Consider the following 17,068-nt stretch of genomic DNA (forward strand, 5'->3'; position numbering starts at 1 on the left):
AAGGTCCACAACCGGAGGTTGTGGCTTACCAGACCGTTTGTGTGCCCTCCAGATCCCACAGCCCGGACCCCCAAGCAGCTTAGCAGGGATGCTGCAGCCAGCGCTGATCCAGAGAAAAACGCTGAGAAAATGGCGCCGGAGCGAGGAGAGGGGGCGGGACCTGCTCTGAGAGCGGGATCTGGAGGGCCAAGGAGATTTACAGGGGACGCACTGTCCCTCTGCATGACTGACATGCGAGGGCAGTGAAATCGAAAGTAGGCCTCCGGCAAAGCCGGGGCCTAAATTTAAGTGATGCGGCCGGCGCGCACGCACCATCGTCGCTGTTCTCAGGCGACAACCAGAGAACCGGCCGGAAATGTCAGAAAAGTTACACAGCACACTCTCCCAAGTTACACAGCACACTCTCCCACCATAATAAAGTACAGGGGACCCCCCAACATAAACGTCTCAGGTACGTAGCTTGCTGAGAAGCAGGGCCATGTCCCTGGGGATGAGTGCTCCGTCCAGCAGGATCCTGAAGGGCTGCGGATGGAGACCGGTCTCCTGCAAAGCATGGAGAACCGTGCTGGCTCCCACTTCAAGCCAGAGCCCGAGGGATGGTGAAGGAGCGCGGCATGTAAGGCTCCAGCCTTGGAATCAACTTTAACAGCACCGCCGACACAGTGGGGTGAGAAGGGACATGCCGGGAGTCCAGGCTTGGACCCGCTTTTCTTCAAAAACTTTCCAAAAATGAAAAATCAGATGAGAATGCATGTGTGGATGTATGCCTCCTGAACACAAAGCAATGAACTGGCTAGATCTGGTTATCCAGGGGGTGTATATGCTCAGAGGGAGGAGCTACACTTTTTAGTGTAGTACTTTGTGTGTCCTCCGGAGGCAGAAGCTATACACCCAATGTCTGGGTCTCCCACAGGAACGATAAAGAAATTCTATTTTGGATACTGCAGGAGAACTGTTTTTGTGGCTAGTGGTAGCCACATGAGCAGTTCTGTTCTTCTGCCGGGTATCAGTGTGCTGCCCCTAGTGGTGACTACAGGAAGCAAGCATCTTGTCCATGCAAGAGAAGTGGAGATGTCCTGCAGTGATGGTGGCAAATCTATACAATTCATCTGACCGCTGCAGACAATCATTAGTCTCAGCAGTGACATGCCATATAACGCAAGTAACAAAACCGTGGTCAGTGATTGGCTGCAGCAGCATAGGAGTGATAAATGTGACATCATAGTTGCCAATCTAGTGGGAGATTTACTAGGGGAGTATTACGAACCCTAGAACACCCCCTCAAAAAGATTTTTTTTTTTTTTATGGGGAAGGGATGGGGAAGGAATCAGCATGTGGGCTCCAGCCTCCGTACCCGCAATGGGTACCTCAACCTTAACAAGCACCACCGACAGAAAGTGGGGTGAGAAGGGAGCATGCTGGGGACCCTAGTATGGGTCCTCTTTTCTTCCATCCGACATAGTCAGCAGCTGCTGCTGACTAAACAGTGGAGCTATGCGTGCGTGTCTGACCTCCTTCGCACAAAGCAAAAAACTGAGGGACCCGTGCTCCCACGGGGGGGTGTATAGCCAGAAGGGGAGGGGACTTACACTTTTAAGTGTAGTACTTTGTGCGGCCTCCGGAGGCAGTAGCTATACACCCAATTGTCTGGGTCTCCCAATTAGGAGCGAAAAAGAAATAAAAAATTTAGACCTATAGTGTCTTACCGATCCCCCGCTTCTCTATAACCTTGCCTACGTTCTCCCCTTATCCCTGCACATCCTATTCTGGTGGTACAAACAGGGTATAACAACCATGACAGGTGTTTGGGGCCCGGTGAAGAGGGGGGCCGGGGGTAATTAATTGGATTAAGAGGCCCCCCCTCTTCACTGGGCCTCAGTAACAGCCGCAATAGAAGGGCTCGGCTAATTTGCATGTGGATAGCCAAACGTGTTAGCATTCTTGAAGTTGTTTCAGATAATGGAGTATTTCCCTTAGAAAATTAATGATACACCCCCTACACCGCCCCTCTCCATAATATCTTTCCCACACTGCCCCTACGTACAATATCCCCCCCCCCACACTGCCCCTCTGTATAATATTCCCCCACATGGAAGGTTTCAGGGATGAAGGGTGCCAAAAAATGTTGCCAGTATGGGGCCATGAAATTCCTACTGGCGGCCCTGGGTACAGACATGTGACTACTGGAGCGAATGAAAGTCCACAGCAGTGGAGCACTTTCATCACCGCTGTGTCAAGTCATTGGCAGCAGTGGTCACTGGCTCATCCAGCCAGACAAGGGTGTAAGGAGACTAAAGTGGTAGAGAAATAGCAGGAGAACAATGTCTGGAGTATTTATTTTTAAATTTTAGAACACAAAGATTTTTTTCAATTATTTTCCAAAGGGGCGGACAACCCCCTTTTAGCAGGACCACGGAGACATTCTTACCCAGAGCAGCCTCGTCGTCAGGTGGCCCCTCATACAGCAGCTCGCACCGGTATCTCTGCGCCGTGACCGGGGAGGGAAGGTGGATGGTGATCATCTGTAACAAGGCTTCTCCAGCCGGCAGCCAGCGCCTCATCACTGCCTGCGGCACACGAAAACAGCAATACGTTAGTGCCGGAAACCGAGAGAGCTTACCAAAGAGGACAGAAGTCAGAGAGAGCAGTCTTCAGTGTCCGCATAAAGAAAAGAAGAAGAGCTAGAGAGATTTAGAGGGTAAAAAAAAAAGGAAATTATTCAGCGGGTGTTAATGATGGCGATTAAAATGTGACACATTGAGGCGTTTATGTAACAGATGTATATTACAAAATGCCTTTATTATTCTCCAGTTAATGGGGGAGAAAAATAAAAATGTCCCTGGGGGGGTCATATCTTCACCAATACAACACATCACAATCTTGAACTTTATGGGTCAACACCCTGTAGGGTATGCACTCGTCAAATGAAGGGGGGCTCAGCAGCCGTACCAGGGGTAATTTATAGGATTAGTGAGTGTTAAAGGATCGCATTGATAACGCCCCATTAACAGGGGGTCCTGCCTGTCCGGCAGTCATTGTGTGTGGCCAATTATAATGGATATTGGTACCTTCCAGCATCTTGGCAGGTGCCACATCAGTGGAAGTGAGTGCCACCGGAGTAACCTTTTAATTATGGGGCAGGGGTGACAACTGGCAGCTGCACAGCTTTATCCATGGTGTTCAGTGAGTAACAAGGTGAGAATAAGACCCCCGTCCACCATTACACCGCTGCACCCCATTAGTCGAATATGGTCACACCTTTCCAATGTCGAATATGAGGGTGCCGTCTGCTTACATTTCCCATCCGCAGGCTCCCGGGGGTAACAGAGCCTGAAATAAAATGGCTGCCTGTCACTAAGACTTATTACTGTGGTCTTCCTAAACGAGGGGAGAAAAGAAAAAAAAAATAATAAAATTGGGACATCCAAACGACAGCCGACACGAAATCCTCTGGTTTCTCCGGATAATCCTAAATGAACGGCTAAAAGAACAGGGAGGGAGGACGGTTAATGAAGTAACACACAGATCAACTCCAAAACACGAGCGAGAACCGAAGTCAGATCTCTGAAAAGGACACAAAAGTCATCCCAGCAAAAAGTCTTATTCAATCTCGAATTAACAACCATATGTCCTATTACATACCACACTAGCTGTACTACCCGGCTTCGCCCGGGTTAATAACTGCTGTTAACAAAATAGAAACCACAAAACAAATAGATATGAAGGGAATTTTGTTTACTTACCGTAAATTCCTTTTCTTCTAGCTCCTATTGGGAGACCCAGACAATTGTGTATAGCTACTGCCTCCGGAGGCCACACAAAGTATTACACTTTAAAAAGTGTAACCCCTCCCCTCTGCCTATACACCCTCCCGTGCATCACGGGCCCATCAGTTTTGGTGCCAAAGCAGGAAGGAGGAAACTATATAAATTGGTCTAAGGTAAATTCAATCCGAAGGATGTTCGGAGAACTGAAACCATGAACCAAAAGAACAATTCAACATGAACAACATGTGTACACAAAAGAACAACAGCCCGAAGGGAACAGGGGCGGGTGCTGGGTCTCCCAATAGGAGCTAGAAGAAAAGGAATTTACGGTAAGTAAACAAAATTCCCTTCTTCTTTGTCGCTCCATTGGGAGACCCAGACAATTGGGACGTCCAAAAGCAGTCCCTGGGTGGGTAAAAGAATACCCCGATAAAAAGAGCCGACAACGGCCCCCTCCTACAGGTGGGCAACCGCCGCCTGAAGGACTCGCCTACCTAGACTGGCATCCGCCGAAGCATAGGTATGCACTTGATAGTGTTTCGTGAAAGTGTGCAGACTAGACCAGGTAGCCGCCTGACACACCTGCTGAGCCGTAGCCTGGTGCCGCAATGCCCAGGACGCACCCACGGCTCTGGTAGAATGGGCTTTCAGCGCTGAAGGAATCGGAAGCCCAGAAGAACGGTAGGCTTCAAAAATCGGTTCCTTGATCCACCGAGCCAAGGTTGACTTGGACGCCTGCGACCCTTTACGCTGGCCAGCGACAAGGACAAAGAGCGCATCTGAACGGCGCAGGGGCGCCGTGCGAGACACGTAGATCCGGAGTGCTCTCACTAGATCTAACAAATGCAAATCCTTTTCACATTGGTGAATTGGATGAGGGCAAAATGAAGGTAAGGAGATATCCTGATTGAGATGAAAAGGGGACACCACCTTAGGGAGAAAGTCCGGGACCGGACGTAGAACCACCTTATACTGGTGAAATACCAGGAAGGGGGCTTTGCAAGACAGTGCTGCCAGCTCTGACACTCTTCGGAGTGATGTAACTGCCACTAGAAATGCCACCTTCTGCGAAAGACGTGATAGAGAGACATCCCGCAGCGGCTCAAAAGGTGGTTTCTGAAGAGCCCGGAGAACCCCGTTGAGATTCCAGGGTTCCAGTGGCCGCTTGTAAGGTGCGACTATGTGGCAAACTCCCTGCAGGAACGTGCGGACCTGCGGAAGCCTAGCTAGACGCTTTTGAAAAAACACGGAAAGCGCCGATACCTGTCCCTTAAGAGAGCCGAGAGACAAACCCTTGTCCATTCCGGATTGAAGGAAGGAAAGAAAAGTGGGTAAGGCAAACGGTCAGGGGGTAAAACCCTTATCAGAGCACCAGGCTAAGAAGATCCTCCAAGTCCTGTGATAGATCTTGGCGGACGTTGGTTTCCTGGCCTGTCTCATAGTGGCAATGACCTCTTGAGATAACCCTGAGGACGCTAGGAGCCAGGACTCAATGGCCACACAGTCAGGTTGAGGGCCGCAGAATTCAGATGGAAAAATGGCCCTTGGGACAGCAAGTCTGGTCGGTCTGGGAGTGCCCACGGTTGACCCACCGTGAGGTGCCACAGGTCCGGGTACCACGACCTCCTCGGCCAGTCTGGAGCGACGAGGATGGCGCGGCGGCAGTCGGACCTGATCTTGCGCAACACTCTGGGCAGCATTGCCAGAGGAGGAAATACATAAGGCAGTCGAAACTGCGACCAATCCTGAACTAAGGCGTCCGCCGCCAGAGCTCTGTGATCCTGAGACCGTGCCATGAATGCCGGGACCTTGTTGTTGTGCCGAGACGCCATGAGATCGACGTCCGGCGTTCCCCAGCGGCAACAGATCTCTTGAAACACGTCCGGGTGAAGAGACCATTCCCCTGCGTCCATGCCCTGGCGACTGAGAAAAAGTCTGCTTCCCAGTTTTCTACGCCCGGGATGTGAACCGCGGAGATGGTGGAGGCTGTGGCCTCCGCCCACAGCAGAATCCGCCGAACTTCTTGGAAGGCTTGACGAGTGCCGCCCTGGTGGTTGATGTACGCGACCGCCGTGGCGTTGTCCGACTGTATGCGGATCTGCCTGCCCTCCAGCCACCGATGGAACGCTTTTAGGGCTAGATACACTGCCCTTATCTCCAGAACATTGATCTGAAGGGAGGACTCTGTCGGAGTCCAGGTTCCCTGAGCCCTGTGATGGAGAAACACCGCTCCCCACCCTGACAGACTCGCGTCCGTCGTGACCACAGCCCAGGATGGGGGCAGGAAGGATTTTCCCTTCGACAGAGAAGTGGGAAGGAGCCACCACTGAAGAGAGGTTTTGGCTGCCAGGGAAAGAGACGTTCCTGTCCAGGGACGTCGACCTCCTGTCCCATTTGCGGAGAATGTCCCATTGGAGTGGACGCAGATGAAACTGCGCAAAGGGGACTGCCTCCATTGCTGCCACCATCTTCCCCAGGAAGTGCATGAGGCGCCTCAAGGGGTGTGACTGGGCCCGAAGGAGAGATTGCACCCCTGTTTGCAGCGAACGCTGTTTGTCCAGCGGAAGCTTGACTATCGCTGAGAGAGTATGAAACTCCATCCCGAGGTACGTCAGTGATTGGGTCGGAGTCAATTTTGACTTTGGGAAATTGATGATCCACCCGAACCTCTGGAGAGTCTCCAGAGCAACGGTCAGACTGTGTTGACATGCCACCCTGGAGGGTGCCTTGACTAGGAGATCGTCTAAGTACGGGATCACCGAGTGGCCCTGAGAGTGTAGGACTGCCACAACGGCTGCCATGACCTTGGTGAAGACCCGTGGGGCTGTCGCCAGGCCGAAAGGCAGTGCCACAAACTGAAGGTGGTCGTCCCCCATGGCGAAACGCAGGAAGCGTTGATGCTCTGGTGCGATCGGCACATGGAGATAGGCATCCCTGATATCGATTGATGCAAGGAAGTCTCCGTGGGACATAGAAGCGATGACAGAGCGGAGGGATTCCATGCGAAACCGCCTGGTTCTCACATGTCTGTTGAGCAATTTGAGGTCCAAAACGGGACGGAATGAACCGTCCTTTTTTGGCACCACGAACAGGTTGGAGTAAAAAACGCGACCACGTTCCTGAAGGGGAACGGGGATCACAACTCCTTCTGTCTTCAGAGTGTCCACCGCCTGAAAAAGTGCAACGGTTCGCTCGGGGGGCGGAGATGTTCTGAAAAAACGAGTCGGAGGACGAGAGCTGAACTCTATCCTGTAACCGTGAAACAGAATGTCTCTCACCCATCGGTCTTGGACACGTGGCCACCAGGCGTCGCAAAAGCGGGAGAGCCTGCCACCGACCGAGGATGCGGTTTGGGGAGGCCGAAAGTCATGAGGAAGCCGCCTTGGAGACGGTGCCTCCGGCGGTCTTTGGAGGACGTGACTTAGACCGCCATGCAGAAGAGTTCCTCTGGCTCTTCTGTAGCCTGTTGGATGAGGAGGATTGGGATCTGGCTGAGGGCCGAAAGGACCGAAACCTCGCTTTAATTTTTCGTTGCTGAGGTCTCTTTGGTTTGGGCTGGGGTAAGGACGAGTCCTTTCCCTTGGATTGCTTAATAATTTCATCCAATCGCTCGCCAAACAATCGGTCGCCAGAAAAAGGCAAACCGGTCAAGAACGTCTTGGAAGCAGAGTCTGCCTTCCATTCGCGTAGCCACATGGCCCTGCGGACTGCCACCGAATTGGCGGATGCTACCGCAGTACGGCTAGCCGAGTCCAGGACAGCATTCATGGCGTAGGAGGAAAACACCGACGCCTGAGAAGTCAAAGACGCTACTTGCGGAGCAGAGGTACGGGTGACCGCATTAATCTCAGACAGACAAGCTGAGATAGCCTGGAGTGCCCACACCGCTGCAAAGGCTGGGGCAAAGGACGCGCCTATGGCTTCATAGATGGATTTCATTAGGAGCTCTATCTGCCTGTCCGTGGCATCCTTGAGCGATGAACCGTCAGCCACTGCTACTACGGATCTAGCCGCCAGTCTAGAGACTGGGGGATCCACCTTGGGACATTGAGCCCAACCCTTAACTACGTCAGCGGTGAAGGGGTAACGTGTGTCATTAAGGCGTTTAGTAAAGCGCTTGTCCGGAAAAGCCCTGTGCTTCTGGACAGCATCTCTGAAGTTAGAGTGATCGAAGAAAGCACTCCGAGTACGTTTGGGAAATCTAAACTGGTGCTTCTCCTGCTGCGAATCCGACTCCTCTATAAGTGGAGTTGGAGGGGAAAGATCCAGCACCTGGTTGATGGACGCTATAAGGTCATTTACTATGGCGTCCCCTTCAGGTGTATCCAGATTGAGAGCAACGTCAGGGTCAGAGTCCTGGGCTGCGACCTCCGCCACATCCTCCAGAGAGTCCTCAAGCTGAGACCCCGAACAGCGTGATGAAGTCGGGGAAGATTCTAAGCGAGCCCGCTTAGCCGGTCTGGGACTGCGGTCCGTGCCGGAGTCCTCCACGTAATAACTAGAGGCCACCCCAGGAGCATGCTTCGTCGCAGACCGAGAGGGGCCTGGGGGCGATCCCGCAGGGCCCGGGGCCTGTGTAAGGGCCGGTCTGGACTGCAAAGCCTCTAGTATCTTAGCAGACCATTTGTCCATAGACTGAGCCATGGATTGTGAAAGTGACTCAGAGAGCTTGTCAGCTAAAACTGCAAACTCTGTCCCTGTCACCTGGACAGAGGAAGCCGGCGGTTCTACCTGGGCCGAGGGTCCCCCCAGTGCCCCAGGCTCCGGCTGAGCGAGTGCCACAGGGGCCGAGCATTGCTCACAGTGAGGGTAGGTGGAACCTGCAGGTAGCATAGCCGCACAAGAGGTACAGGTTGCAAAATAACCCTGTGTCTTGGCACCCTTGCTCCTTGTGAACGACATGCTGTTGTCTCCCAGGAGCGTGATCACTGAGGGCATATAGCCACAAGCTAACAGTACAGCCGAACCGAGAAAAAGTATACAAATATAATATATATACATATATACAGTTCGGCACCCAAGGGGGACCAGCACCAGGTGACCGGTGTGGCTTACCGACCGCTCAAGCGGTGTGTGGCCACCAGATTCCCTGCCTCGGGTCTCCCAGAGTTGCAGCCAGAAGTCCTCCACCGGCAGAATGTGCTCAAAACATGGCTGTCGGCGTTCACAGGGGAGGAGGGAGCCGTGGGCGTAACCAAATAAGTGCGGGAATCTGGTGCCCCAGAGTGATTAGTGAGGGGGGAGGAGGACACCTAAGCGTGCTCCAGCCCTCACTGTCGGCGTCACGCCGACCGTCCCGCCCTTACCCCTGACTGGCAGGCCCGGGGGCGGGAGTTTAAGGCAGTAGGCCGCAAAAGCCGGGGGCTAAAGTTAAAACCGCGGCCGGCAAGCAAGTGCGGTCGGCGCGGTAGTCCCGGTCTCATACCAACACCGCAGCCGCTGCAGCGTCTGAGGCCAAAGTGCTCCATGCACCGTCCCCAAAAGGGGACACAGAGTACCTTTATGATGCAGGGCCTGTCCCTGATGATACTCAGTCTCCTGTCCGTCAGATTCCCACAGGGGCTGCGGAGGGAGCCCGGTCCCAGTGCCTGGAAGACCGGTTAGGATCCCACTTCTCCCAGAGCCCCTAAGGGATGGAGAAGGAAAACGGCATGTGGCTCCAGCCTTTGTACCCGCAATGGGTACCTCAACCTTAACAACACCGCCGACTCAGTGGGGTGAGAAGGGAGCATGCCGGGAGCCCTGTTAGGGGCCCTCTTTTCTTCCATCCGATACAATCAGCAGCTGCTGCTGACTACAATGGGAGCATGAGTGCATGTGTGCCTCCTTCAACACAAAGCATAAAACTGATGGGCCCGTGATGCACGGGAGGGTGTATAGGCAGAGGGGAGGGGTTACACTTTTTAAAGTGTAATACTTTGTGTGGCCTCCGGAGGCAGTAGCTATACACAATTGTCTGGGTCTCCCAATGGAGCGAAAAAGAAAAATGCAATTATAATGTCTGTCTTCCCCTCTGTATATATCTGTCTCTCTCTCTCTTTCTCCCTTTGTCTGTCTCTTTCCCTGTCTGTCTTTGACTGTCTGTCTCTTTCTCCGTCTGTCTCAATCTCTTTCCATGTCTGTCTCTTTCCCTGTATCTGTCTCTTTACTTGTCTTTGTCTCTTACCCTGTCTGTCTCTTTCCCTTTGTTTCCCTGTGTCTGTCTCTGTCTCTTTGTCTGTCGCTTAACCTGTCTCTCTCTTTCCCTGTCTGTCTCTTCCCCTGTCAGTCTGTCTCTGTCTGTCTCTTACCCTGGCTGCATTGTGACACGCCAACATTCCATATAAGGGCGTGGCTGCGCATTCTTCTGAAGTTCTGGCTGCACTGTGGCTCCCAGCTCCATTCGCTTTAATGGAGGCAGGTTTTTTGGCGAATAACTGTAAAGCTCGGGGTTAAAGTTAAAATTTCCCCTCAAAACATAGCCTATGACGCTCTCGGGGTCCAGACGTGTGAGGGTGCAAAATGTTGTGGCTGTAGCTGCGACGGTGCAGATGCCGATCCCGGACATACACACATACATACACACACACACACATACAGCTTTATATATTAGATTAGCACTCCATGTCGTGTGCAGCATCAGCATGAATGAGGATTTTACAGTCTGTCCTTGTACAACAATGAAGCTTCTTAAAGTAATGCTGGGAGAGTTCTGCTCTGGAGCCTTCAGATTTGTGGCTGCAGCTCAGGATTACATTACAGGCTGTAACTCGATCAGTACGTTTTGATGTTCTCGGGTGGAGGGAGGGGGTGCTGACCGTAGTCTGTCAGTAGAGAACATTTACCTTCAGAAGCTGTTTTCCTTCCTTATCTCGATCCTCGGCATCCAGCTTGATGTCCAATTTCTCAACCAATTTGGCTGTCTCCTCCTTCTTAAAGTTCATGATGGCGTCAAATATCTGGAAGTTAAATGGCAGCGAGTGACCCGGTAACCGGGAGGTGCAACACAACGTAGTAAAGTAGATAAAAAAAAAAAAAAATGGAGACTTATCCGTTACCTTAAAGATGGGGTCCAGGATGAGCTGGCTGAAGGTGCGCGGCAGCTTCTTTCCGTCGGCGTTGGCTGCAGTTTTGCTGAATTTGCCGTTTGCTGGATCAAAATACCTAAAGACAAAAGATCAAGATGTCGGCAGTCAGCGTGGCCCAGTGTGGGACCGCTCGCTTTACTACAGAGAATTCTCCACTGCCCCCTGCCTGCTGATGGTTTCTATGAGACGTATTTAAGGCTAAGCACCCCCATCCCATGTCCTTATACCATTACTTACTTGTCTCCCCATAGTTTCTTCATCATGTCCTCCACTTTCTTTGCTCGCTCTGCTGGAGGGAGCTGCGCTTTTTCACCTTTGGCGGCAAATTTGGCGACGTACATTTCAGCAAACTGTTTGAGGGTGAAGGCCCAACCGTGCAGGCCAGAGCCAAAGCCGACTGTGCCGATCACAGGGTCGATCTATAATAGTAAGATGGGGGTCACAGAGCTGGCGGTGAGTTAAGCTGCACCCTGCTAGCATATGTAGGACCGAGAGCGGAGCTCCAAAATGGAGCTTGGGGGTCACCTCACCATGATGTTGCCCATGGGGCCGGTTTCTCCCTCCCCGTACGTAGAGATGATGACGTTGACGTTCTCCACTATCCTCTGGAAGGTCAGGTACAATTCCTCGGGTTCCAGCTGCAACTCCAGCAGCGCTCGGTCCATTTTGTTCATCATGAGAACCGGTTTGATCCGTTCAGCAATGGCTTGTCGCAAAACCGTCTCGGTCTGAACGCAAACGCCTAAAATAGAGGAAGAATATAAACATGGAGGAGAAGACACGAGGAGGGATCACAGCTGAGACTCAGATGTGCAGAGATTAAAGGGAATCTGTCACCAGGTTGTTGCCACCTAAACTGAGAGCAGCATAATGTAGGGGCAGAGATCCTGATTCCAGCGATGTGTCACATACTAGGCTGCTTAGTCTAGTTTTGATAAAATCACTGTTTAATCAGCAGTAGATTATCATTACAGGACCACTTGGTGTGCTGAAGATAGTTCAGCATATGCATGAGCTCTGTATAACGGCTAGATCTGCAGCAAAGAACATTGATTTTATCAAAATGACAGCAAACAGCTCAGTAAATGACATCGCTGGAGTCAGGGTCTCTGCCCCTACATTATGCTGCTCTCAGATGGGGAAAAAAAAACCTGGTGATAGATTGCCTTTAAAGGATCCGCTAGAAGTCATAACTCCCCAATTCATCCCTTTGGTGAGGGATGGCGTACGCTCGTTGAGATTTTGCACCTCCCCCCCTTCTACACAGCAAAAGCGGACGTCACAATTGTTAAGACACTGACAAATGACAGGCCAAAAAGTGAAGGGTTTTTCCAGCAATTTTCAATTCGCACGCCACCCTGCACTGGCACAGCCCATACACCTTACATACAGGGCTCTCCCCCAAACGCATATATACTCTGCAGGGGGCCCCCAGGAAAGAATTGGGTGTTGTAACGCCACCCGCTTAATGCTTGTACCCCATGACATCAGGATTTAGGAGGCCCCTATTACACATGTAATAATCAATTAACTCATCCGACATTTAGGAAGTTTTCTGATTTTTGGAGAAACCCCATCCTCTGGCAGCAAACTGCACTTTATTTCGCCTTCTGCGAATCTGTGCCACTGTCCCTCTCGGCATCTGTCATTGTCTGTAGTGCTGATGTCATGTTGATAGCGCTGCAGCCAATCAGCGGGTCTGAGCATCTTGTGCCATCATCACAAGACTAAGCTCACCCATTGCCTCCAGTGCTGCAGACAAACACCGAGAGCAATGCTGGAGACTTAGCATGAGATTTGGGGAGGGGGATTAGTGTAAAGCCCAGCTTCTTAAGTTTCTCAGAAAAGAAGGGAATTTTGTTTACTTACCGTAAATTCCTTTTCTTCTAGCTCCTATTGGGAGACCCAGACAATTGGGTGTATAGCTTCTGCCTCCGGAGGCCACACAAAGTATTACACTTTAAAAAGTGTAACCCCTCCCCTCTGCCTATACACCCTCCCGTGCATCACGGGCTCCTCAGTTTTGGTGCAAAAGCAGGAAGGAGAAAACTTATAAATTGGTCTAAGGTAAATTCAATCCGAAGGATGTTCAGAGAACTGAAAACCATGAACCAAAAGAACAATTCCCGAAGGGCACAGGGGCGGGTGCTGGGTCTCCCAATAGGAGCTAGAAGAAAAGGAATTTACGGTAAGTAAACAAAATTCCCTTCTTCTTTGTCGCTCCATTGGGAGACCCAGACAATTGGGACGTCCAAAAGCAGTCCCTGGGTGGGTAAAAGAATACCTCGATAAAAAGAGCCGAAACGGCCCCCTCTTACAGGTGGGCAACCGCCGCCTGAAGGACTCTCCTACCTAGACTGGCGTCTGCCGAAGCATAGGTATGCACCTGATAGTGTTTCGTGAAAGTGTGCAGACTAGACCAGGTAGCTGCCTGACACACCTGCTGAGCCGTAGCCCGGTGCCGCAATGCCCAGGACGCACCCACGGCTCTGGTAGAATGGGCTTTCAGCCCTGAAGGAAGCGGAAGCCCAGAAGAACGGTAGGCTTCAAGAATCGGTTCCTTGATCCACCGAGCCAAGGTTGACTTGGAAGCCTGCGAACCCTTACGCTGGCCAGCGACAAGGACAAAGAGCGCATCTGAACAGCGCAGGGGCGCCGTGCGAGACACGTAGAACCGGAGTGCCCTCACAAGATCTAATGAGTGCAAATCCTTTTCGCATTGGTGAATTGGATTAGGGCAAAATGAAGGTAAGGAGATATCCTGATTGAGATGAAAAGGAGATGCCACCTTAGGGAGAAATTCCGGGACAGGGCGCAGAACCACCTTATCCTGGTGAAAAACCAGGAAGGGGGCTTTGCATGACAGCGCTGCAAGCTCCGACACTCTTCGGAGTGATGTAACTGCCACTAGAAATGCCACCTTCTGCGAAAGACGTGATAAAGAGACATCCCGCAGCGGCTCGAAAGGTGGTTTCTGAAGAGCCGTTAGAACCTTGTTAAGGTCCCAGGGTTCCAGCGGACGCTTGTAAGGTGGGACTATGTGGCAAACTCCCTGCAGGAACGTGCGGACCTGCGGAAGCCTGGCCAGGCGCTTTTGAAAAAATACGGAGAGCGCCGATACTTGTCCCTTGAGAGAGCCGAGTGACAAACCCTTGTCCATTCCGGATTGAAGGAATGAAAGAAAAGTGGGTGAGGCAAACGGCCAGGGAGTAAAACCATTATCAGAGCACCAGGATAAGAAGATCCGCCAAGATCTGTAATAGATTTTGGCGGACGTTGGTTTCCTGGCCTGTCTCATAGTGGCAATGACATCCTGAGATAATCCTGAAGACGCTAGGAGCCAGGACTCAATGGCCACACAGTCAGGTTGAGGGCCACAGAATTCAGATGGAAAAACGGCCCTTGTGACAGCAAGTCCGGGCGGTCTGGAAGCGCCCACGGTTGACCCACCGTGAGATGCCACAGATCCGGGTACCACGATCGCCTCGGCCAATCTGGAGCGACGAGAATGGCGCGATGACAGTCGGACCTGCTCTTGCGTAACACTCTGGGCAGCATCGCCAGAGGAGGAAATACATAAGGCAGTCGAAACTGCGACCAATCCTGAACTAAATGCGTCCGCCGCCAGAGCTCTGTGATCTTGGGACCGGGCCATGAAGGCCGGGACCTTGTTGTTGTGTCGTGACGCCATGAGATCGACGTCCGGCGTTCCCCAGCGGCGACAGATCTCTCGAAACACGTCTGGGTGAAGAGACCATTCCCCCGCGTCCATGCCCTGACGACTGAGAAAATCTGCTTCCCAGTTTTCTACGCCCGGGATGTAAACTGCGGAGATCGTGGAGGCTGTGGCTTCCACCCACTGCAGAATCCGCCTGACTTCCTGGAAGGCCTGACGACTGCGCGTGCCGCACTGGTGGTTGATGTATGCGACGGCAGTGGCGTTGTCCGACTGTATGCGGATCTGCCTGCCCTCCAGCCACCGATGGAAAGCCAATAGGGCTAGATACACTGCCCTTATCTCCAGAACATTGATCTGAAGGGAAGACTATCGGAGTCCAGGTTCCCTGAGCCCTGTGGTGGAGGAAAACCGCTCCCCACCCTGACAGGCTCGTGTCCGTGGTGACCACAGCCCAGGTTAGGGGTAGGAAGGATTTTCCTTGCGATAGAGAATTGGGAAGGAGCCACCACTGAAGAGATGTCTTGGTTGCAAGGGACAGAAAGACGTTCCTGTCGAGGGAAGTCGACCTCCTGTCCCATTTGCGGAGAATGTCCCATTGGAGTGGCCGCAGATGGAATTGCGCGAACGGCACTGCCTCCATCGCTGCCACCATCTTCCCCAGGAAGTGCATGAGGCGCCTTAAGGGGTGTGACTGACTCCGAAGAATGATTGCACCCCTGCCTGCAGAGAAAGCTGTTTGTCTCGCGGTAGCTTGACTACCGCTGACTGTGTATGAAACTCCATCCCGAGGTAAGTCAGTGATTGGGTCGGTGTCAACTTGGATTTTGGGAAGTTGATTATCCACCCGAACTGCTGGAGAGTCGCCAGAGCGACGGTAAGGCTGTGTTGACACGCCACCCGAGAAGGTGCCCTGACTAGGAGATCGTCTAAGTAGGGAATCACCGAGTGGCCCTGAGAGTGTAGGACCGCCACAACGGATGTCATGACCTTGGTGAACACCCATGGGGCTGTCGCCAGGCCGAAAGGCAATGCCACGAACTGAAGGTGTTCGTCCCTGATGGCGAAACGCAAGAAGCGTTGATGTTCGGGTGCGATCGGCACATGGAGATAAGCATCTTTGATGTCGATCGATGCTAGGAAGTCTCCTTGTGACATCGAGGCAATGACCGAGCGGAGAGATTCCATCCGAAACAGTCTGGTTCTCACGTGTCTGTTGAGTAGTTTGAGGTCCAGAACGGGACAGAATGATCCGTCCTTCTTTGGCGCCACAAACAAGTTGGAGTAAAAGCCGCGACCATGTTCCTGAGGGGGAACAGGGATCACAACTCCTTCTGTCTTCAGAGCGTCCACTGCCTGAAAAAGTGCGTCGGCCCGAGCGGGGGGGCGGAGAGGTTCTGAAGAAACGAGTCGGAGGACGAGAGCTGAACTCTATCCTGTAACCGTCAGACAGAATGTCTCTCACCCATCGGTCTTGAACATGTGGCCACCAGGTGTCGCAAAAGCGGGAGAGCCTGCCACCGACCGAGGATGCGGTTCAGGGATGCCGAGAGTCATGAGGAGGCCGCCTTGGAGGCAGTGCCTCCGGCGGCCTTTTGGGGGCGTGACTTAGACCGCCACGCATAGGAGTTCCTCTGGCCTTTCTCCGGCCTGCTGGACGAAGAGGATTGGGACTTGGCGGAGGGACGAAAGGACCGAAACCTCGATTGAATTTTCCGTTGCTGAGGTCTCTTAGGTTTGGACTGGGGTAAGGAGGAGTCCTTTCCCTTGGATTCCTTAATAATCTCATCCAATCGTTCGCCAAACAATCGGTCGCCAGAAAACGGCAAACCAGTTAAGAACCTCTTGGAGGCCGAGTCTGCCTTCCATTCGCGCAGCCACATGGCCCTGCGGACTGCCACAGAATTAGCGGATGCCACCGCTGTACGGTACGCTGTACCGATATAACTAATCTGAGAATGCATGAGTGGATGTGTGCCTCCTTCCACACAAAGCATAAAACTGAGGAGCCCGTGATGCACGGGAGGGTGTATAGGCAGAGGGGAGGGGTTACACTTTTAAAGTGTAATACTTTGTGTGGCCTCCGGAGGCAGAAGCTATACACCCAATTGTCTGGGTCTCCCAATGGAGCGACAAAGAAAGATATTTTTTTATCTATAATATATAATTATTATACATATATAATAAATCTATATAAAAATATATAATTTTATATATGTATGTGTATGTTTGTGTGTAATATATAAAATATATATTATACATACACACATATACACGATAGATATGGATATTGAGATATATATATTATATATCTCGACACTGTCTGACAATAGAGATTTTCTGAAACTGGAACACCCCTTTCTTTTCATCTGCATTGGGGTCCCATGCTATTTTCAGAGCTCAGTGGTGAGCTACACACGTGGCCGACGCTCCTTTCCTGGCAGCATCTATCGGCCATTTAGGAAGTATAAGTGTCGCACATGGGACGATCCCTTTGTGGCCGTGGATGATGTAGGATTTGCCAATAGCCGTCTTCTTGACTTTGTGTTACAGAGAAT

General features: G+C 51.9%; 1 protein-coding gene across 2 annotated transcripts in view; it reads right to left on the reverse strand.

The window, feature by feature from the left end:
* The window catches only part of LOC142256002 (elongation factor 2-like), an 86,851-nt gene that overhangs the window by 47,443 nt on the left and 22,340 nt on the right, over window positions 1-17,068 (reverse strand). For both annotated transcript variants that reach the window (XM_075327482.1, XM_075327490.1), the window contains exons 4-8: window positions 11,365-11,576; window positions 11,072-11,253; window positions 10,805-10,910; window positions 10,592-10,705; window positions 2,429-2,567 (exon numbers count right to left, since the gene is read on the reverse strand). In XM_075327482.1, the coding sequence (XP_075183597.1) occupies window positions 2,429-2,567; window positions 10,592-10,705; window positions 10,805-10,910; window positions 11,072-11,253; window positions 11,365-11,576 (753 nt within the window). The remainder of the gene's footprint in view (window positions 1-2,428; window positions 2,568-10,591; window positions 10,706-10,804; window positions 10,911-11,071; window positions 11,254-11,364; window positions 11,577-17,068) is intronic.

Source organism: Anomaloglossus baeobatrachus, chromosome 1, assembly GCF_048569485.1.
Source record: "Anomaloglossus baeobatrachus isolate aAnoBae1 chromosome 1, aAnoBae1.hap1, whole genome shotgun sequence".
Lineage (NCBI taxonomy): Eukaryota > Metazoa > Chordata > Amphibia > Anura > Aromobatidae > Anomaloglossus > Anomaloglossus baeobatrachus.